We start from the raw sequence: 19,007 nt of genomic DNA on the forward strand, positions 1-19,007 counted from the left end.
ACCCAGGGCTGGTGTGGGGAAAGGAAGCTGAAGCAGTGTCCGTGGTTCTGGGCACACAGATCTAGCCGGGCCGTCAGCCCTGGTACTTTTCCACTGGGCTGTGGCGGGTTGTTCACGGTGCTCGTGGGCCATTCCGGCTGCGTGTATCTTTTCACATCGAGGACTCTGGAGGCCGGCCAATTATAAAGCTTCTTTAGGTATCGCGCCAGGTAAGGGAGAGAAGTCGCTATGAGCTGTTCTCCTCCTCTGCCACAGCGGCCTTGAGGGCTGCATCGTGGGGGTGGGAGAGTTGGACTTCCTTGTCTGAGGATGGAATTCAGAGTTGGTGACTACTTAGAAGGTCGGTGGGGGGGGTAGATACTAAACGTCCACCTCCAGGCACTCAGCTGCATGACCGCAGGCAGTTGAAGAGTTTATTGGCCCATCTGGGGATCTGGGGACCTTCTGTCCCCAGGGTCCTCAGCCTTTAGGTTGCCTCCAAGGGCCTGTGCTGCTTCGGGTCTCTTCCCCACTGTCCCCTTGCCCTGGGCAGGAGGTAGGTGGGAAGGGCTTGGCCATCATCAGAGGACAGCTGGGGAGGCAGCTCTCCTGGCCGTCAGGAGCCACTTGATGAAGGTTCTGGAGAACAGCTTTGCCTGCATAATCCATTCAGGAATTCCTCCCCCTTCCAACTCGGGGGTCCCCAGACAATAACAAGTGCAATAATGGTAGCAGCCTTGACTTACAGGCTTACCGTGTGTCTGGCACTGGGCTAGATCTTAACTCTTTGAACCTGCAAAATAGTGCTGTGGGGCAGGGCAGTGGAGCCCATTTTACAGATGTGAAAACTGAGGCTCCAGGAGTCATATTTACATAATTCCACAGTTGGAATCCAGGTCCCTCTGCTTCAAAAGCCAGCCTCTTAACCCTGATGATGAGTGACTGGGGGCTTCTTAGACTTCTGGGATTCCTTGCAGCTTGGATTCCAGCGCAAACACTCCAATTGCATCGAGAACCTGCATACTTCAGGGTTCTGCCCTCGGGGCCCGGTGGCCAGGGACCCGCGCCATCTCCTCCAGGCAGCCGGCTCTAAAATCTCCTTTTCTCTCTCCTTGCCACCCTCCCCCTGCACCCTTCCCAGGTATGGATCGATGCTGGGACCCAAATATTCTTCTCCTACGCCATCTGCCTGGGGGCCATGACCTCGCTGGGGAGCTACAACAAGTACAAGTACAACTCGTACAGGCAAGTGTCGCACCAGCGGGCCTGGTGGGCCTTAGAAATGATGATGATGTTTAAAGAAAAAAGAGAAGAAGTAGGGAGCGTGGCTTCCTTGTGTTGTGAATTAACTTGCTCCCTGACATATGTGTAACATAGGGACTGTATGCTGCTGGGATGCCTGAACAGTGGTACCAGTTTTGTGTCTGGCTTCGCAATTTTTTCCATCCTGGGCTTCATGGCACAAGAGCAAGGGGTGGACATTGCTGATGTGGCTGAGTCAGGTATGGTGGTATCGGTGGCAGTGGTGGTGGGCACTGCCACCTAGTGTGTAAGCCGAGTACTGCAGGCATGAAGCCAGACCCCCCAGGGGGCTTTGTGGGGGGGATGAGCCTGGTTTCTGAAATGGACCCCCCCCACCAAGACGTCCCCCAAGTATCAAAGAGTATAAAAGCTAAATTTTAAACACTTCCAATTGCAATTTTGCCCAAGGGGCGGCAGAAACGTGGGGGTTGGTTAAGTTGGGGAATATTCAGCTATTCTCATGTGGTCTTTCCCCCTCCCTGTCCTTCCCCAGCAAACTCCTGGTTTCAGCAACAGAAACCACTTCCTAACTCAGGCCCAAGGCAGCCACCAATCGGCATTCCATCACCACCTTCTCAGCTTTGGTTTCTGTATTTTGCACTTTGCTCCCAGCACGCCCCCTCTAAGCGAACCCATTCATTCATTCCACCGCTGTTTCTTGATTTGCTGAGTCTCTGCCCTGTGTCAGGCACCACCGTAGGCCCGGGTGGGGGAGGGACAGGGGGTGTGGCAGGCCACCCTCTGGGACGGTGACAGGTCCAGTTTGGGGGAAGGTTGTTGGGGACACCATCACCCCCGTGGGGTGTGGGCCCCATTGGTGGGGCACTTCCTGCAAGACACCTGCCAGTGGAGAGAGAGTCTTAGAATCAGAGTCTGCACAGCCTGGGGTCTTAGGCTGGGATCCTGGGGTTCCAGCGAGATGGTTCTGGAACCCGAGAATTGTGAGGGCTTCAGCTGCTAGAATCCTAGAACTCAGAAGCACAGGTGTCCCAGTTCTAAGACGTGCCCGTGGGTGCTCCCAGTCCTGGACCCCAGCTCTGCGGCTGCGGGGGCTTCGATGTGGGAGTGAGAACCTTATTCCCAGGGTCCCCAAGATCCGCCTTTCCGGCCTCTGTGCCCTCCTCCCATCCTGCCCAGGTCACTTGGAGGGTAGTTGTTGCTGTTTCACAGCCTGACTGCCTGACTTCCCACGACCTCTCAGGGGCCACTTGGAAGCAGGTGAGGGCCCTGGGCTGAGGCCCCTCCCAGGCCCAGAGGAGAGCGTGAGGTCCTAATTCCAGGGATCACAGACCAGGGTCAGGCACAGCTGGAGTCCCCGTATGGCGCTGCCTTTGCCCTTGTTGGAAACAAGGGCTGGTGTCCTGGTTCCCCAGCCAGGGACCCTAGTGTTGGGGGGTTGGGTGCCCCAGCATCATGCATTCAGATGTCACCACCGCAGACGAGGCCAACGGCTTGAGACCTAGGGCCTTGCTTGGGCTGGTCAGGGTCAGAGCTGGGATCTCCTGGACAGGCCCCTCTGACACAAGGATATCCCCCTGCAGCCTCCCCCTCCCACCGTGCACACATGCGACCGCTGGCTTCCTCTGGCCTCTCAGAGCCCCAGGCCCCGCTTCCCCGCTTACTTGGTGAAGATGCTCACTGCCCTGCCCACTCCTCCCACGCCCAGTGCTGCAGGACAGGCCTGACAAGCCCGCGCCTCAGCCCCACAGCTGTCTCCACTCTCCCCGCTCCCAGATCGGACCTTCAGACATAGTTTTCCTTCCCTGAGAGCCCCCAGAGGCAGGCCAGAGACTGAGGACACAAAGTAGTTCCAGAAGTGAAATAGCCACACGCGTGTGGGAGTTTGGCAGAGTGACGAAGGGGAGACAGTTGACATCTCCTTTGCAAATGGCTTTTTTTCCGGTTGAGGGCTTGCAAACCAATTCTGATTGATGGGGAATCGCCAGGAGCATGGAGGGAATTTGGCAGTGGGAGATTATGAAATATGTGAAATAGATCTTTCAATAGATCTGTCAATATATGAAATAGATCTTTCTCTGTGGACAGCTAGATACTTTTATATATGTCTTCATCGTCAAGATAAGTTGTTTCTTATTCCCGTCCACCTCAAAGACCTTGTCATTTATTCCCCACGGTGATGTCTGAACAGCCGACACATCAAGAGTGATTATTTCGCTAATAAGCTTTTAACAAGCACCATATTGAGCGAAATGTATTGGAACGAGATAATTATTTAGCCGAACGGAGTGCAAATTGCAAATGAAGCGTAGAGCGGGGCATCTCTGCTGCCCCGGGGGCTCCAGCGGCTGCCGTGTCTCCCCGACTTCTCTCTCTAGTTCCCGTGCTTTCAGAGAAGGATGCTCAGACCCTCCCCCGGAGGCTGGCTTGAAAAAGGCAAAACTGAAATACAGAAACAGCCGTTGAGAAGCTTCAGGGCCCAGCGGGCGGGCGGGCGGGGGAGGGGCGGGACGAGGGCCCCATTTTACATCTGTCTCACAGCGGCTGGATTGATTCCTTCCGGTGCCGCCTACAGTCAGGCCAGAGCTGACCTGGGGGGCCCAGGGGGCCCCAGCCAGGTGGAGATGCGGGTCCTACTCCAGCTGGGGCTTTGGGGTTGGGACGAGCACCCTTCCACTTCTTCCGGGGTTTTTCCACCATTGCCTTCGAGGACATGGTCACAGTCACCGTTGGGCTTGCCTCATGTCGGGGGACTCTGGCTGTACAGGGTCTCGCCCTCACCACCACGTGTGTGGTCAATGCCGTGCGATGTGGTTTCTGGCTCCAATTTATTTCAAAGTCTTTTTTTTTTTTCATTCTCAGACCATTCATTTGGTTCCTGATACCTGTTTCAAATATCCTGCCCTCCAGCCCTTCTTGTTTCACATTTCTTGTCTTTTTTTAATTGTTTTTGAGTTGTGGATTTTGCTCTATTTTTTTTCAGCCCAGGCCCTCCCTGTCTCCTTTCTTTGGCGGCTCCCGACCGTCTGGTGGACCCCAGGTCTCGGTTACAGCTCCGTCTTTCCCCCGGCGTCTTCTCTCAGGCCGACTGGAGGCGAGAGGGGACGTTTCCAGTTGGAGGCACCCCCAGAGCTGGTGGGGCTCCTGCCTGCAAATAGTCACGGCCCTCCCTAGAGACCAGAGCCCTTTACCAGGGAAATGGCACCAGCACCCAAGAATCTGAGCAGGAGAAACCTCGTTGGGGTTCACGTACGGGAACCTGCCCCTCACTTCTGCGGGGCGCCTGAGGCCCCGAGAGGGCGTACGGTGACGTGATGCGGAGGTGGTGGGCCGAGGACTGGACTGCAGCCTGGGGGGCTCTCCGCCTGGGGTCTTACCCCGCACTCGCCTCCCTCCGGCTTTGGGCCTTGACTGTGACGGTGCTCCAGTGGGTGCACAGATGCACCCCCAAGAGACATTGGCCCCGCGGGGCGTGGTTGTGTGTTCTTTTTTCTGGCCACTCATTTAGTGTTTCAGTAGAAAGCTTTTCTTTGCAAACAGGGCGTTAGTAGTCAGATAACTCTGGTAGTCAGGACGCTCCCTGTTTTTGCTTCCTTCCAGCAAACGTTGGTGTGGTTCTCTGGTTTGGGGGGAGGTCCTCCTTTCCCAAGCCGGCAGACTGAGTCCCAGGCTTGGTCCTATTTCCTACCCCATAACCGGTGTCCGCTCGGAACCTGGCGTGTGAGGAGGCCACCTGTGCTGCTGCATAGGAGACAGATGCTAAAACGGGGCCCCGCCTGAGCCCCGGCGCGTCCCACCCCACAGTGAGACAGGCCTGGCCTCTTCCCCCAGGCGGGACCCTGCATCTGGGGCTTGGGAGACCCGCCTCAGACCCGAGTGTCTTGTGTGGCTCCGGGGCTCGGGGCGGCTCGGGCGCTGATGTCTCCCCTCTGCCCCTCCCCATCTTCTCTTCCGTTAGGTCCTGGCCTGGCCTTCATTGCCTACCCGAAAGCTGTGACGATGATGCCGCTGCCCACGTTTTGGTCCATCCTTTTTTTTATTATGCTTCTCTTGCTTGGACTGGATAGCCAGGTATGTACAGAGCGAGGGGATGGCCCCTGGGTGGGACCGCCTCCGCCCCCCTCCACCCCCCCAAACCTGGTTCTGGAAGAGCCTCCCTCTTTGTGCTGTGAGTGAGCTGCTCACACCCCTTCACACCCCTCTGCAGACCTGCAGCAGCTTTGGCCAGCGAGGGTTCCTCGGGGACCCCAGGATTGGAAACAGCCCCAGGGCAGCAGCAGGATGTTGTCTGCCCCAAAGCTCGAGTCTTTGACCTCAGCAAGGGGAAATGGACAGCCACAGGGTGTGGTCCACAGGGAGCCATGGGTACGACTAGCAGGGCAAGCCCGAAAAGCAGTGGCGTGTGCCGTGGAGCATGGGGCACCCAGGCAGGCCAAGGAGGGACATGGCACACAGGCCGTTCGGGCAAGGGGCCAACACCTCTCTCTAGGGCATGAGGTGGTCACTGGCCAGGCCGTCACTGGCAGACCTAAGTGTGGCCACAGAAGCTGGAACTGCGGCTGTGTTCTCTGCTTCCTGGGGCACATGGGTCCACGAGCTTGGCCCCCACGGGGAAACTGATCCTCCGGAGCCTTGCCAACACCCATCCTGCCCTCCAGCCTTCCCGGCTTTCTGCCCCCTCCCCGCAACAGGCAGGACTCCATGTACACCATGGTTATTTCCTGCGCTTCTTAACCCCCGCGTCCCATCCCTCCAGGACTCAGGCCTCCCCCCGACCCCCTGGGGATGTCAGTGAGAGCCAGCTGGGGCTACATCTGGCTTTGGAGTAACACTGTTCCCAGCTCCCATGCTGCTCTGTGTCATGGAACACGTTTCCTCCCCCACTCAGCCTCAGTTTCCTCATCTGGCAAATGGGTATGATTATACCTACATTGCCTTGTGGGAAATGCCAGGCACAGTGCCTGGTAGGGAGTGGTCAGTGGTGCTTGGAGGACCGTAGAGTGAGCCCCTGGGACACTTTCCCTGGAGATAGGTGTGTTTTCTCTGAGGCCTTCTTGAGAGCACAGGTGTGGCTCCAGGGGTGGACAGGTAAGGTGTGCAGGGTGGGCTGGCCCTGTGCGCATGGCCATACGGGCCTTCATCTGAGGCCAGGCACTGAAAGGCAGCCTTGTCTGCAGGCTGGGCTCCGGCTGCCTCACAGAGGTCTGGTCTCACCCTGTGAGAGGTGGGGTCCTGCTCCTGTTCAGGAGAGAGCTTTGCCACTGCCCCCTGGGCAGCAGCCTCAAATCCTGTGCCCGGATGGTCCCCGGGGACTCAGAACCGGGCAGGAGGAAAGTCTTAGAAGGTCAGGCAGCAGAGAGGAGGTGGTCAACTAGCAAGGTCAAGAGCAGAGTGGAGGATTTGGCAGAAAGAGGACCAGGATTATCAGAGAAGACGGAAGGAAAACATTTGGGAGACTGTAAACAAAATACTTGTGCGGTTGTTGATGGGCTTGAGCTGTGTAAACAGCAAGAGGACTCCATGCATCATTCCTAGTTAATGAGTTTGGCCTTCAGAGGCCCCAAGCAAATGGCTTTTATAACTTCTTCCAGAGCTCTCAGTGAAAGCCAAAGACAAAAACAGAAAGAGGTTAATAAATGACAAAGCATGACATCTGCATGGGCCCAAAATTGGCGTCTTGGGATGCGGAACTGCTTCGTGAACGGGCGGAGGTGGTTATTCATTAGATTCCCCCTGGCTGAGGGTGTGCACCTCTGAGCCAGGCCCACTGCGGCTGTTTGCTTAGGGGATCTCAGAGCTCTCAAAGCCAGCCTCGCGGGGAGCCGGGGCTCTCCTGCTTCAGAGCAAGGAACTCATGGCACTGAATGACCTGCCTAACTGATGTGCCAGGAAAGGGCACGGTGGGATTCGAACCCTGGCGTCCCTCCCCTGCATCTACGTGTTCTGTGAAGTCAGGGACGTGGGGGAAGGTTTTGCAGATGCCAGCCACCTCGTACAGCACCAGCAGTGATAGGAGCCCTGCCCTGCGAGCTGTCCACTCGGACCAGGCTTCACGTGTCGTGTGTGGCAAAATACAAATAACACAAAATCAACCATCGTATCCTTTTTTTTTTTTCGGTACGCGGGCCTCTCACTGCTGTGGCCTCTCCCGTTGCGGAGCACAGGCTCTGGACGCGCAGGCTCAGCGGTCATGGCTCACGGGCCCAGCCGCTCCGCGGCATGTGGGATCTTCCCAGACCGGGGCACGAACCCACGTCCCCTGCATCGGCAGGCGGACTGTCAACCACTGGGCCACCAGGGAAGCCCCATTGTAACCATTTTTAAGTGCCCAGCTCAGAGCGTTAAGTATGCTCACGTTGTCGTGCAGCCATCACCACCATCTCCAGAAATTTCTCATGTTCCCAAACTGAAACTCTGTTCCCACTAAACACGAACCCTCCCCCATAACCTAGCTTTTATGCATCAGCTCCTTAATCCACGCAGTGTCCCGATGCCTGGGTACAACTGTTCCCCAGAGCCGAGAAAACTGAGGCTCAGAGAGAACTGGACCTGGGCTGAGGCTGCACCCAGTGGGTTAAGGACTGGAGTCATGGCTGCCTGTCCCCAGACCTGCCCGTTTGTCCCTGCTAGTTGGCCTTTCCTTTGAGTTCCCCCCAAAGAACTCCATTCTTTGGACATGCAGGGATCCACAGCCAGTCTCAGGCAGGGGGCGCGTGAGCCTCGCTCATTAGAGGAGGGAGGGTTCCTAGCATTTGGGGGGAGCACTGTGTTTGGCTGAGGGGCCATCGTACCGCTGTGTGTTTCCCAGGGAGAGGGAGTAGGCCCGTCACCCATATGGAGGCAGATGCCTGTCGCTAGCTGGCCCGCCCAAGGGGGACACAGTCTGTGAACAAACCGCGCAAGGAGAAGAGAGCTGGATTCCCTCTCCCCCAGGAGCTCACCCATTCAGCCCCTGACGTGCGTTAGCAGGAATCACCCCATTGCCAGTCTACTCTAATGATTTCCCATCTTTCTCATCACCCCTGTTGAGTATGCAAGATGCTCCCATTCTACAGAGAAGGAAGCTGAGGCTCAGAGAAGTCAGGGTCACACCACTATTAAGTGAGGGAGGTCTCGAGAGGCTGGTGGAGGGGTGAGGGCTGGGGTTGGTGTCCCCCAGAGGTGCAGTGAACTTGGAAACAAGTTTATTTTTTATCTTTGGCTGCGTTGGGTCTCTGTTGCTGCACGCGGGCTTTCTCTAGTTGCGGCGAGTAGGGGCTCCTCTTCGTTGTGGTGCGCGGGCTTCTCATTGCGGTGGCTTCTCTTGTTGCGGAGCACGGGCTCTAGGCGCAAGGGCTTCAGTAGTTGTGGCACGCAGTCTCAGTAGTTGTGGCTCGTGGGCTCTAGAGCACAGGCTCAGTAGTTGTGGTGCACAGGCTTCATTGCTCCGCGGCATGTGGGATCTTCCCGGCCCAGGGATCGAACCCGTGTCCCCTGCATTGGCAGGCGTATTCTTAACCACTGCACCACGAAGGGAGTCCCAGAACCTTTGTTTTTAACTGCTTTTCAAGCTTAATGTTTGAGCTGCGGGTCTGCTATAATCCAGTGGCAATTTAGGCTCAGAACCCCTTTGGCTGACACATCAATCAGAAGTCAAATCGTCAGCCCCCTGTTCTCTTTGGACCCCTTTCAAGAGCCTCTTGATCATCTTTTCCCTGAATTTCCAGCCCCTTTGGGCACATGAAAGGGACTTGCTCCTTGTGTATGTTCCTCGATCCTCCCGTGATGCTTCCCAAAGGAGTTAGCGGTTGGCCATGTCTTGTAGGAAGGCTGGGGAAACCTCCTTCCCAAAATCCTCTCCCAAATGAAAGAGCAGACAGGTCGAGGTTTTAGCTTTTTAACGTTTAAAGGAATCAGATGGCCTCAGAGGGTGTGTTGGTTGGCAGAGCAGTTTGGCTATAGCCACCCCAATTATAAGTGCATCGGCATGGCCTTTAACTCTGAAGTGTACTTCTAGACTTCACGGATACTTGTGCACACATGCCTAAAGACAGACTTGGGGGAAGAGTCCTGCCCAGGTCAGCAGCCGCGGAGGCTGGACACTGTCTACAGGGCACTGGTTAGATCCATGATGATAAGCGTCCACAGGATGGAGTTTTATGCCACCATTTAAAAACCGAGGCAGCTGCATGGACTGATGTGGGATGACCTCCGGGATAAATCATTAGGTGCAAAGATGAGAAGATTTAGAAAGATTGAGGGTCACCCTAGAAAGTTACCCATGGACTGGCCTTTTCGATCAGCTATTTTACCTTTGGGAGCCCAGGGGAGGGTTCCTGGGGTCACGGGCAGCATTTGGCTCACACACATGGGCCTTTGGGCGGCACGCACGTGCGCAAAATCCCCCCATGGGCCCATGATCCCCACAGGGTTAAAAACCACCATGTGAATTGGATGGGGAGCTAAGGCCCAGATTTGCCTGGGTTACCACCCATTGGTCACGTGCTGCCGTGCGGCCCTTTGTGCCAGGCCCGGCCGGGTGCTCAAGGCCCAGAAATGATGGGGCACCGCCCTTGGCTTCAAAGATGACCCAGACCAAAGTGGGAGGTTGCTGTGTCGACGCACGCGTGCCAGCAAGTGTGCCCAGTGGAGGGTCAGCACGGGCCTCAGAGAAGTGCTCAGGGCCGCAGAGGTGTGGAGTATGTGGGCAGCGGCGCGTGGCCCGCCAGGCCTGGCTCAGCGGGCAGGACTACTCTCCACACGTAGCCCAACGGTGTGGACACTGCCCCACAGCCGACCTCGCCAGGGCCTTGTCTCTGAGCTGAGGGGCTGCTGGACCTCTGCCACTCACCCCTCTCCTTTCCTCCCCAGTTTGTGGAAGTGGAAGGACAGATCACATCCTTGGTTGATCTTCACCCATCCTTCCTAAGGAAGGGTTTCCGCCGGGAAATCTTCATCGCCTCCATATGTTGTGTCAGCTACCTGCTGGGGCTGACCATGGTGACGGAGGTAGGTGGCTCTCTCACCTGGCATGAGGGGCCTCCCCTGGCAGGGCTCTTGTTGCTCTAAATATGTTTCAAAGGTCAGTTCAAGGCCACGCCACCTCCCCGCTCCCCCCTGTGGAGGCAGCTGGGTGAGAGGTCCAGGCCCGCGGGGCTCCCGACCACCCTACTTCAGGAGTCCTGCCCCGTCTAGGGGCAGCAGGAGGCAGCTCAGGACCCAGCACTTGAGCCAGGCTCCCTGCCCCACTTCCCTGTTACCCTGGTAGCACAGTGGCCACCCTCTGCCCTCTGTCCTTCCTCGTCCCCAGAGGCCTGAGGAGGGGTCCTTCAGCCGAAATCCGTTTTAACCACAGCTCCGTTCCCCCCACCCCGCCCCCCACCGTGTGCAGTGGCCCTGCTCAGGCCTGCAGGGGAGGCATGTGAGTGCGTGAGCCTAAGCCCGGGCCCGGGCTTGTCCCTCCTGCGCCCCTCACCCATCTCGCCACACTCTCCAGCACAGGGTTGCATTTGCCCCCAAATTTGGGGGTTCCCATCACCGATTTTCCTTACCAGAAGTAAAAATAAATGCTTTTCTCGAAGTGTCTGTAAGAAACACCCCCTGAAAGGCAGACCACAGGCTTATACACTGAGCAATGGGGTCTCACTGAAGTCTTCTGTGTTGGCCACAGTGAGTGTTAAGCCCCTCCTTGGGAAACAGGCTTCAGAGAACCCATCATTTTTTGCTAAGAAAGACATGTTTTGCTTTCTTTGCTGTGTGTGTGTGTGTCTCTTTAATTAAATTTGTCATGAAGTTAAGCATCTTTTTAGACATGTGTCTGGTCCTTACACCCTCTGCACTTTTTTTCCCTTGGGTTTTCTATTTCTTATTGACAGGCCAGATCTCTTTATATATTGAGGGAATGAGATGCCAAATAACAAATCCACCTTCTCTGGTTTTTTCTTCACAGGGTGGCATGTATGTGTTTCAGCTCTTTGACTACTATGCAGCTAGCGGTGTATGCCTTTTGTGGGTTGCATTCTTTGAATGTTTTGCTATTGCCTGGATATATGGTGAGTAGAGATGTTTGCATATCTTACTCAAGTCTCTCCTTTGGGCTTCTCTATCTAGAAGCTTCAGAAACAGAATTCTAGTGGGAATTTCATTTTGAGTCAGACACAGAGGCGCTCCCTGCCCGGACTTTTCCTCTCAAGGCCGCCCCTTCCAGCACAAATAATCTGACCGTAGCCACACCGAAGATTCTCCCCATGCTGAAGGTGCGAGGTGTGAGTGGATGCTTTGACAAATGCAGAATTTGGCCATGCAGGGGTCTGTCTTTGATGAACCACTCTAGGGTCCAGGAATGGTCCATTCTGACTTCCTCGAGACCTTGGAATGGCCACACGGGGATTTGGGGGTCTGCGTAAACTTGCCAGAAAAATACCGGGTGCCCAGAGACATGTGAATTTTAGATCATTTCAGATAAACGTCTGCCAACACTTGGGTCTATGTGGTGTGGAGATGCAGGGACCTGGATGAGGCCCTGGAGACACCCACTCCCCGCCACCACCCCCAGGGCCCTTGAGCCCCTGCTGTGCTGTTCCCGGGGCGGATGCTGCATCGGACACCGGGTCAACATCTGTCTGCCTCTGTCTCTTGCAGGCAGTGATAACTTTTATGACGGTATTGAGGACATGATCGGCTATCGGCCTGGGCCCTGGATGAAGTACAGCTGGGCCGTGGTCACTCCGCTTCTCTGTCTCGTGAGTGTCCTTCCGCGCGGCCGTGGGCAGTAGCCGTTCCTCCCTGGGGCTTGACAGTTTCACCCGCTAACGCATCGTTTGCTCAACATCTGCTTAGTGCTGGCCTCTGACAGGCCTAGTGACAGCTGTGCTGGGGAGGGGCCAGGCTGCTCCGGAGGGTTCCCCATGCAGCATGAGCAGGAGCTGGTCAGGAGGAGGGAGTAGGAATGGCAGTGCTGGCAGAGGGGTGCGAGTCGGGCACGCCAATGAATTTCAGGGTTCCATCACTGAGTACATGACCTTTCCCCAAACCCTTCCAGAGTTCATGGGCACAGTCAGGGTCACTGATTAAGTTGAGGGGCCTTGGGGAATGTCGAATGGAGACGTCATAGACCCTGGAAATGTGGTGTTTCCCATGGAGGGTGGGGCTTGTGCCTGGAGAGGGGAGGTCCCAGCAGAGGGGAGCCCTGGGCTCTCCCAGGAACAAGGAAGCTTGGTAGCCGCCAGGACCCAAGGGCAGTGATGTGCACGTCCCCCTTCGCAGCAGGATTCCTGCACCTGCCATCTGGGGACGTGGCCTTGGGGCCCAGGCACCCGTTACGCTCCGCTAGGAGGCTCTGGCCAAAGGGAGGTCCTCTGCAGCAAAAGCTGCTTCCCTGCTGGTGTTTGAAACCTATCGTGAGCTTGGAGCTAATTGCAAGGAAAGACGTCTGCTCTGCTGCTCTCAGCTCAGACCGTGGGGAGCACAGATGGCAGAAATGTTCCTTGTGTTTAGGAACCAGGTGCCGGGAGATACATGGGCCCTCCCCTCAGTGACCTCTGTTTCCAGGCCTTTCCTCGCAGGGCCCCAGTTCCTGCATTTGTAAAACAAGGAGACTGACTGATGCGGGGCTGAGTGGCAGCGACCGTCTTAGGTTGTCTGAGGTTGTTACTTTATTCCTGAGCGCGGTCTCGGCCTTTTCATCTGAGATGCAGATTTTCCCCACAAAATTAAGGAAGCTGTGGCAGCCAGTAACCACGATCGGGGAGTGCATTGTTGGAGGTGAATTTAGGTGGGTGCAAAGCCCATGTTCTCATCCTCACTTAATGATTTATTTGTGGGCAACTCCCGTCACCACTCTGACCATCAGATTCCTCCTCCCTCCCTCCCTCGGGGATTGGATAGGTGAGAGGCTGCATTCTGAGGTGGCGGGAAGAGGAACGTGACACAGGCAGGCACGCTGCTTCCCGGGTTGAGTTGGGAGGGCAGAGCTGCCCTCCCTTGGGACCCTCCCCGACTAAGCTTCACCCCACACGTAGGACAGCAACAACAGGGCCAAGCATACAGTAGGTGCCTAATGAAGAGCTTTCCCCCCATCCCCTCAAACCCCCCTTATTAGATAATGAAGGTTTGAGTCATTTTCACTGGGTTCTACACGGAGAGGCTGTAGTTCTGACCAGAAGCAGCCCTCCAGCCAGCCTAGCGTGCAGGCTTTGGGGCGCAGAGCTGACCCCACCCCACCCCTATGTTCCTTAAGAACCAAAAGCCACTTCTGTTTTTCCTTTTGACGCCACCATTTTGAAGTATCATTGATCACTGGTGAGTCTGACCCTCCCAGAGGAAAAGACAGTCCTAGGGAGGACCACAGGCCCAGGCAGGCAGCGCCACACTGAGAGTGCAGGGGAAAAAGCCTGTTTGGCTGGAAATAGGTCTGTCAGTCAGGATGTGGACACGCTTAAGGGACAGAGCCCTATGCTGTGTTCTGATAATGGACCCCTGGATGCAAAGGTGGTTCAAAACCAACCTTCAAGATAAAGACAAGCTGATCCTAAAATATAGTTCACTTGAAGTTTTTGGATGCTTATTTTTAAGATTAGAAAATGCTTAGGATTATTATAAATCAATATTTATCAAAAAGTAAACATTTTTGATAAGTGGCTTGGGCGTGGCTTAGGCTGGACCCCCGCCAACAGGGCAGCAAGGCTCAGGTCCACACCCTGCCTTGGGGGCTGGGCCTGGGGCTCAGAGAGGGAGGTGGAGGGGTGGCAGTAGGGGAAGGGAAGCTGTGTGCCCCCAGAGCTACACCACGTGTCAGGGAAACAGGGGAATGAGACAGACACACCTCCCGCTCTCATTGACTCAGGCTGGGTGGGGGACGAGTAATTGTGATCACGAAGAATCGAAGAATCACGCTTTCTGGGAAGGGAAGTGTGGGCACCTGACTGAGCCTGGGCGGGGCCTGGGCAGGACCATTAGTGCAAATTCAGGGTGAGGAGAAGGTGAGCGAGAGAGAGGTTCCCAGTGAGTGGGAACAGCCTGCCCGGAGGCCCCAGGGCAAGCGGCTGAGAAGCTGAAAGGAATTCCAGCTGGAGTATAGTTGCAGAGGACGAGGCAGTGGGTAGGTGACAGGGAATTGCCGGCCAGACAAGGAGTTTGCATCCCGAAGGTCCTGGGGAGCCGCAGAAGGGTTTTGAGCAAGGAGGCGGCTTGATCAGGTCTACCCTGGGAGCAGCCCAGAGGGAGAAGGGTGTGAGCCTCTTGGGTGGAGCCTGCCCTGGTCCCAGAAGCCCCCTGACCGCCCCCGTCTCTCCACAGGGATGTTTTATCTTCTCTCTCGTCAAGTACGTACCCCTGACTTACAACAAAGTCTACGTGTACCCCAACTGGGCCATCGGGCTGGGCTGGAGCCTGGCCCTGTCCTCCATTGTGTGCGTCCCCTTGGTCATGGTCATCCGCCTCTGCCAGACGGAAGGGCCATTCCTCGTGGTAAGCACACAGGGCCCCGAGTCTGGATTTGGGGTGGGGGCGGGATGCTGAAGGCCAGCCAGCTGTCAGTTTGCTGTGTGACCTTGGGCAGGTCACTTGCCCTCTCTGAGCCCCAGACCCCTCACCTGCCCTGTGGAGTGGTTGAGATTGTGGGCAGGAGAGTGTGTAGTGGGAAAATGGGCAGCAGTGACACATTCAGGGGCCGGGCCGGGGGCCGGAGAGGTGGTGGCGCCTTTGGATGCCAAGATGAGAGCCAGGGCTTCACCCGGGAGCAGTGGGGACCAGGTTTCCCAAGGGGTGAGACGGGAGACAGGAGCTCAGGAGCAAGGCTAAGCTGCAGCCAGATGCCTTCCCTGGCCCTGGAGCTAAGTTTCAGACGAGCCCAGCCCGTGCTGGTGTTCTCCTCGCCGGACGTGTGGCCCCATCTGCTGCCTGACCCTCAGAAACCACCTGTGCACCGAGCAGACCCTCCAGCTCCCAGGCCCCTGTGCCCGCCAGTCTCCTCCCTGAGCCTCCCTCCCGCCGCCATGCTCTCAGAAATTCCTCCAACAATCCTGGAGATTCCAGGCCCTGGCAAAAGTCGGGGCTCTTTCCAAGAAATCCTTTTCTTAGAATCTCCCTTAACCTTTGGGCTTGGGCTGGCTCCAAGACGGCACTGTTTTGTTCTGGGCTGTTTTTATTGTTATTCTCTTAAAAATCTGGAGCCAGGATGTCCTGGGGCCCTGGCTCCCTCTTGGGCTGGGCCGGTTTCCTTGTGGGCAGGGGATTGGCCTGGAGGTGTTATTGGTGGGGAAAGATGCCAGGCCGGGCAGAAGGAGACCAGACCAGCCTTCCCGAGACAGAGGAAGTAGGCAGGGGTATGCCAGGAGGAAACCATGAGGCTGGGGTCTGTCTGAGCCAGGAGGACCCTTGGGGTGTTCCTGCAGCACTGGACCCATTGTATTTTCTCGGAGGACACAGGGAAGGACCCCAGCATTCAGCTAGAATGCTGATTGGCCCTATTATTTGTCAAAATACTGAAATACTGGGCCTGGGACAGACCCAGCCCCTCCCCCAGGAATTTCCAGAATGTCCCTACCACCCAGAAACCAAAGGGTTAGTTGAGGGCACAACAGGGGGTGTTGGATGTCTGTCCTGATTGCTCAGTGCCCACAGCTACACCCAACAGGTCACTGACTTGTGTCTCTTTGAAGCCTAATTTTAAAATATTGTTGCATCCCAAGTTTAGAGGTTTGGGCACAGTGGGGTTGGTGTGGGGGGAGGATTCGAGTCCACCCCAAATTCACAACCGGTCCTCACCCCCAAACCTGACCATTAACCAAAGCCCCCTCCTCTGAAGGCAGCTGGCCGCCATCCACCTGTCTTCACCACATGCCCCTTGACCACCTACCTGCACAGGTTGCCAAGGGGTCCTCCCAGCCATGAACTTCTCTCTGAGCTCCATCCTGGGAGGATTCCAATTATGTCTGCACTTCCTGCATAAACGGGGCCCCAGGTAGCTGCCCGGGGGTGTTTGCCTCATGTCCCCAGTTCGGGGCTCACACCCATTGTACAGATGTCAGGAGAGGCAAAGCGATGAAGGGGGAGCAGGGCCCTCCCCTCCTGCTGGGTTCCACCCTCGCCCTGTACCTGGGGCCTCTGGTCTGGTTCCTCCAGGGCCCAGGCAGCCAACCCAGGTGGGGAGGGGGACTGGGGAGCGGGGGCTCAGGGGAAGGCGGGCACCATCGCAGGATGCAGTGATGCTCTCAGCTCTGGCCCCCGTTTTCAAGGAGATGTGGGCCTGGGGTTGCCAGACCTGTGGTTTTTAAAGAGTAGGTGGAAGTCTGGATTTTCAAATGAAATATCATAGCTTTTAACAAGCAGCTTTTAAAAATTGTTATATACCTAAGTTGAACGTAAATGCTGAGATAGAGGGTTTCTTGTTAGCACCTGCTTCCTACTTAAGCCTCTGAGTGGACGCTTGGCGGGAGGTGGGCCGGGAGGCGGGAGCTCTGAGTTCAAGTCCCAGCTCTGCTGTTGCTTTTCTGGGTGCCCTGGGGAGGGCTCTTTCCCTTACTGATCCTATTATCTGGCAACCTGGGGAGGACAAACTGCCGTGTGCCTGGCAGTGGTCCAGCCTCTGGCCCCTCTGTTGGGAGGGGCAGTGCAGACCCAGGCAGTGGTCTCCAGGCCCTCAGTGGGGAAATGGAGAAGGCAGGACATGCAGCTTGTGGGAGACGGAGGTTCTCCTCGGGGAAAGTGGGAGCCATGGGAGGCTCAAGACAGTTACCCAACCTCAGGCATACGAATTGCAGAAACTCAGCTGCTTTGCAAGTAAGAGAAATAGGGGAACAGGAATCACAAGGAGGTGTATTTCAGCTCCATGGGAGAAAGAATGGGGAAAGAGTTTGGAGGCGTGAGTCCCCTGTCCCTGAGGTATGTAAGCAGGGCTTGGCCAAGGAAATTACCGGCGGGCACTCTGCCCTCATTCAGGGCCTGGAGGGACCTTAGTTCAAGTCCTCTATTTGCCAGTGGATGAAATGGGTGGTCCAGAGAGGGTACTAGTTTGGCAAAGGCCACAGAGCACACTGGCAGGACCCGAGGTGAAGAGGGAAACCAGGCCCGCTGACTTGCCTCCCCGTGCCTGTCCCCTTCTTTCTCCAGAGACTCAAGTACCTGCTGACCCCGAGGGAACCCAACCGTTGGGCCGTGGAGCGAGAGGGGGCGACGCCCTACAGCTCCCGCATGTCCGTTAACAGCGCGCTCAGGAAACCAACCCACATCATAGTGGAGACCATGATGTGAGCTCTCTCCCAGTCGACGGGCTGCTTTCCTGCTGTTTACTAACATTAGATTCTTATAGGACCAGGTTTACAGAGCTTTATATTTGCACTAGGATTTTTTTTTTAATTGTCACAGAAAATGTGTGTGTGTGTGTGTGTGCGTGTGTGTGTGTGTGTGTGGTGTTGTGTGTATGTGTATTTTGTTTTGATTTGGGGATATTTTGTACAAAAAGAATACCCACGGGCAGCTGCCCGGGGTGAGGCAGAGGTTTCATATGGAATTAGACGTATTTTATGGGAACTTGGTCAAGTTTTCTTTGTATTTTTTTTAACATATAACTGTGTATACACGTAGAGATTGTCCTACACTTTTACCACTTGAATTGATCTTGCCAGCAATAGATCTTGTTTTCAAAAGCAATTCTTCGGTGCTGTGTAGCTGGCAGAAAGTTCTGCCCCCAAAATGCAGGGTGGAATTTTCCTGGGACAGCAGACCCATTTTAAAGGTGTAGTACCTCACCAGCCTGGTTCAAGCGAAGCAAACAGCTATCTGGCCAGACCCCGAAGGGGCTGGAGAGAGGAAGGCTGTCGGGAGACGCCTCACAACACTTGTCTTAGCCAGCAAGAGAGATGCCAAAATAATGAACCAACCCCTCAAATATAAAGGGACTCAAAGCCCACAGATGAGGCCCAACAGGAAAAGTCTGATGCTAAGAGCACTGGGAACCATTGCATCAAGAGCAGAGTCCCTTTTACTTCGAGTTTGAGGGGTGGATAGTGAGAAGGACCGTGAGAACCATCCGTGTACGAGGGGGCGGCGTCCTTCCTGGGGCGTCCCAGGGAGGGAGTGGAGGCTGCCCAGCAGGAGCCGGGGGTCTCAGGGCTGCAGGCCTCACACAGATGGGGCTCCGGCCTGGATGGGGATTCCCATCAGGTTCTGGTTGTTCCCCCAGCCGACATCTCTCGCAGCTGCTTGTAGGGGAAGCGTGGCGTACGTATTTGGTGAGGGGTGAGGGGTGAGCAAGTGGACCAAAGGACGTGGCCCCAGGCGCCCGGGACCTGACTTCGGGGAGGGGGCGGTGCTCTTCTTTCCTCAGCTCTCCACCCTCAGCTCCGTATTCATCTCTCAGAGGCTCTTGTTGAAGACCCCAGCCCGGGGCCGCCCTGGCGCCTAGCAGGGAGTGCCAGGAGCGAGCTTTCATGGGGGCGAGGTGCTCCCCAAACTTTCCTGCAAATTCAGGCACAAGTACAACCCGCGCTGGTAACCTGGGAGATAAGGAAAGTCTTTATTCCCCCTTCCCCGCAAAAGCTGGGGTCGGGTATGCACTATGTGGGTGATCGAGGTCAGGAGGTGAGTCAGGGTTGTTCGGGGGGCAGGCACCCCAGAACCGGCGTTCCTCCCTGAACCAGGACGGAAGGTGCTCCACCTTTAAAATCCCAAGTACGGACACCCCTCCACCCAGCCCGCATTTGGATCTAAACGGTGCCATTTAAACAGAAACTTCCAAGTTCAGGGTCTAAAGTAAACTGAAACGTTGTCACGCGCAAACGGCAGTGACT

General features: G+C 56.0%; 1 protein-coding gene across 2 annotated transcripts in view; it reads left to right on the forward strand.

The window, feature by feature from the left end:
• Positions 1 to 17,469, forward strand: part of SLC6A6 (solute carrier family 6 member 6) — a gene marked incomplete at both ends in the record, with an annotated part of 37,536 nt that extends 20,067 nt beyond the window's left edge. For both annotated transcript variants that reach the window (XM_079713336.1, XM_079713337.1), the window contains 8 exons: positions 1,121 to 1,224; positions 1,357 to 1,481; positions 5,198 to 5,310; positions 10,090 to 10,227; positions 11,168 to 11,274; positions 11,864 to 11,960; positions 14,515 to 14,685; positions 17,329 to 17,469. In XM_079713336.1, the coding sequence (XP_079569462.1) occupies positions 1,121 to 1,224; positions 1,357 to 1,481; positions 5,198 to 5,310; positions 10,090 to 10,227; positions 11,168 to 11,274; positions 11,864 to 11,960; positions 14,515 to 14,685; positions 17,329 to 17,469 (996 nt within the window). The remainder of the gene's footprint in view (positions 1 to 1,120; positions 1,225 to 1,356; positions 1,482 to 5,197; positions 5,311 to 10,089; positions 10,228 to 11,167; positions 11,275 to 11,863; positions 11,961 to 14,514; positions 14,686 to 17,328) is intronic.
• Positions 17,470 to 19,007: the final 1,538 nt, after the last annotated feature.

The sequence above is a fragment of the Hyperoodon ampullatus genome (assembly GCF_949752795.1).
Source record: "Hyperoodon ampullatus genome assembly, chromosome: 10".
Lineage (NCBI taxonomy): Eukaryota > Metazoa > Chordata > Mammalia > Artiodactyla > Ziphiidae > Hyperoodon > Hyperoodon ampullatus.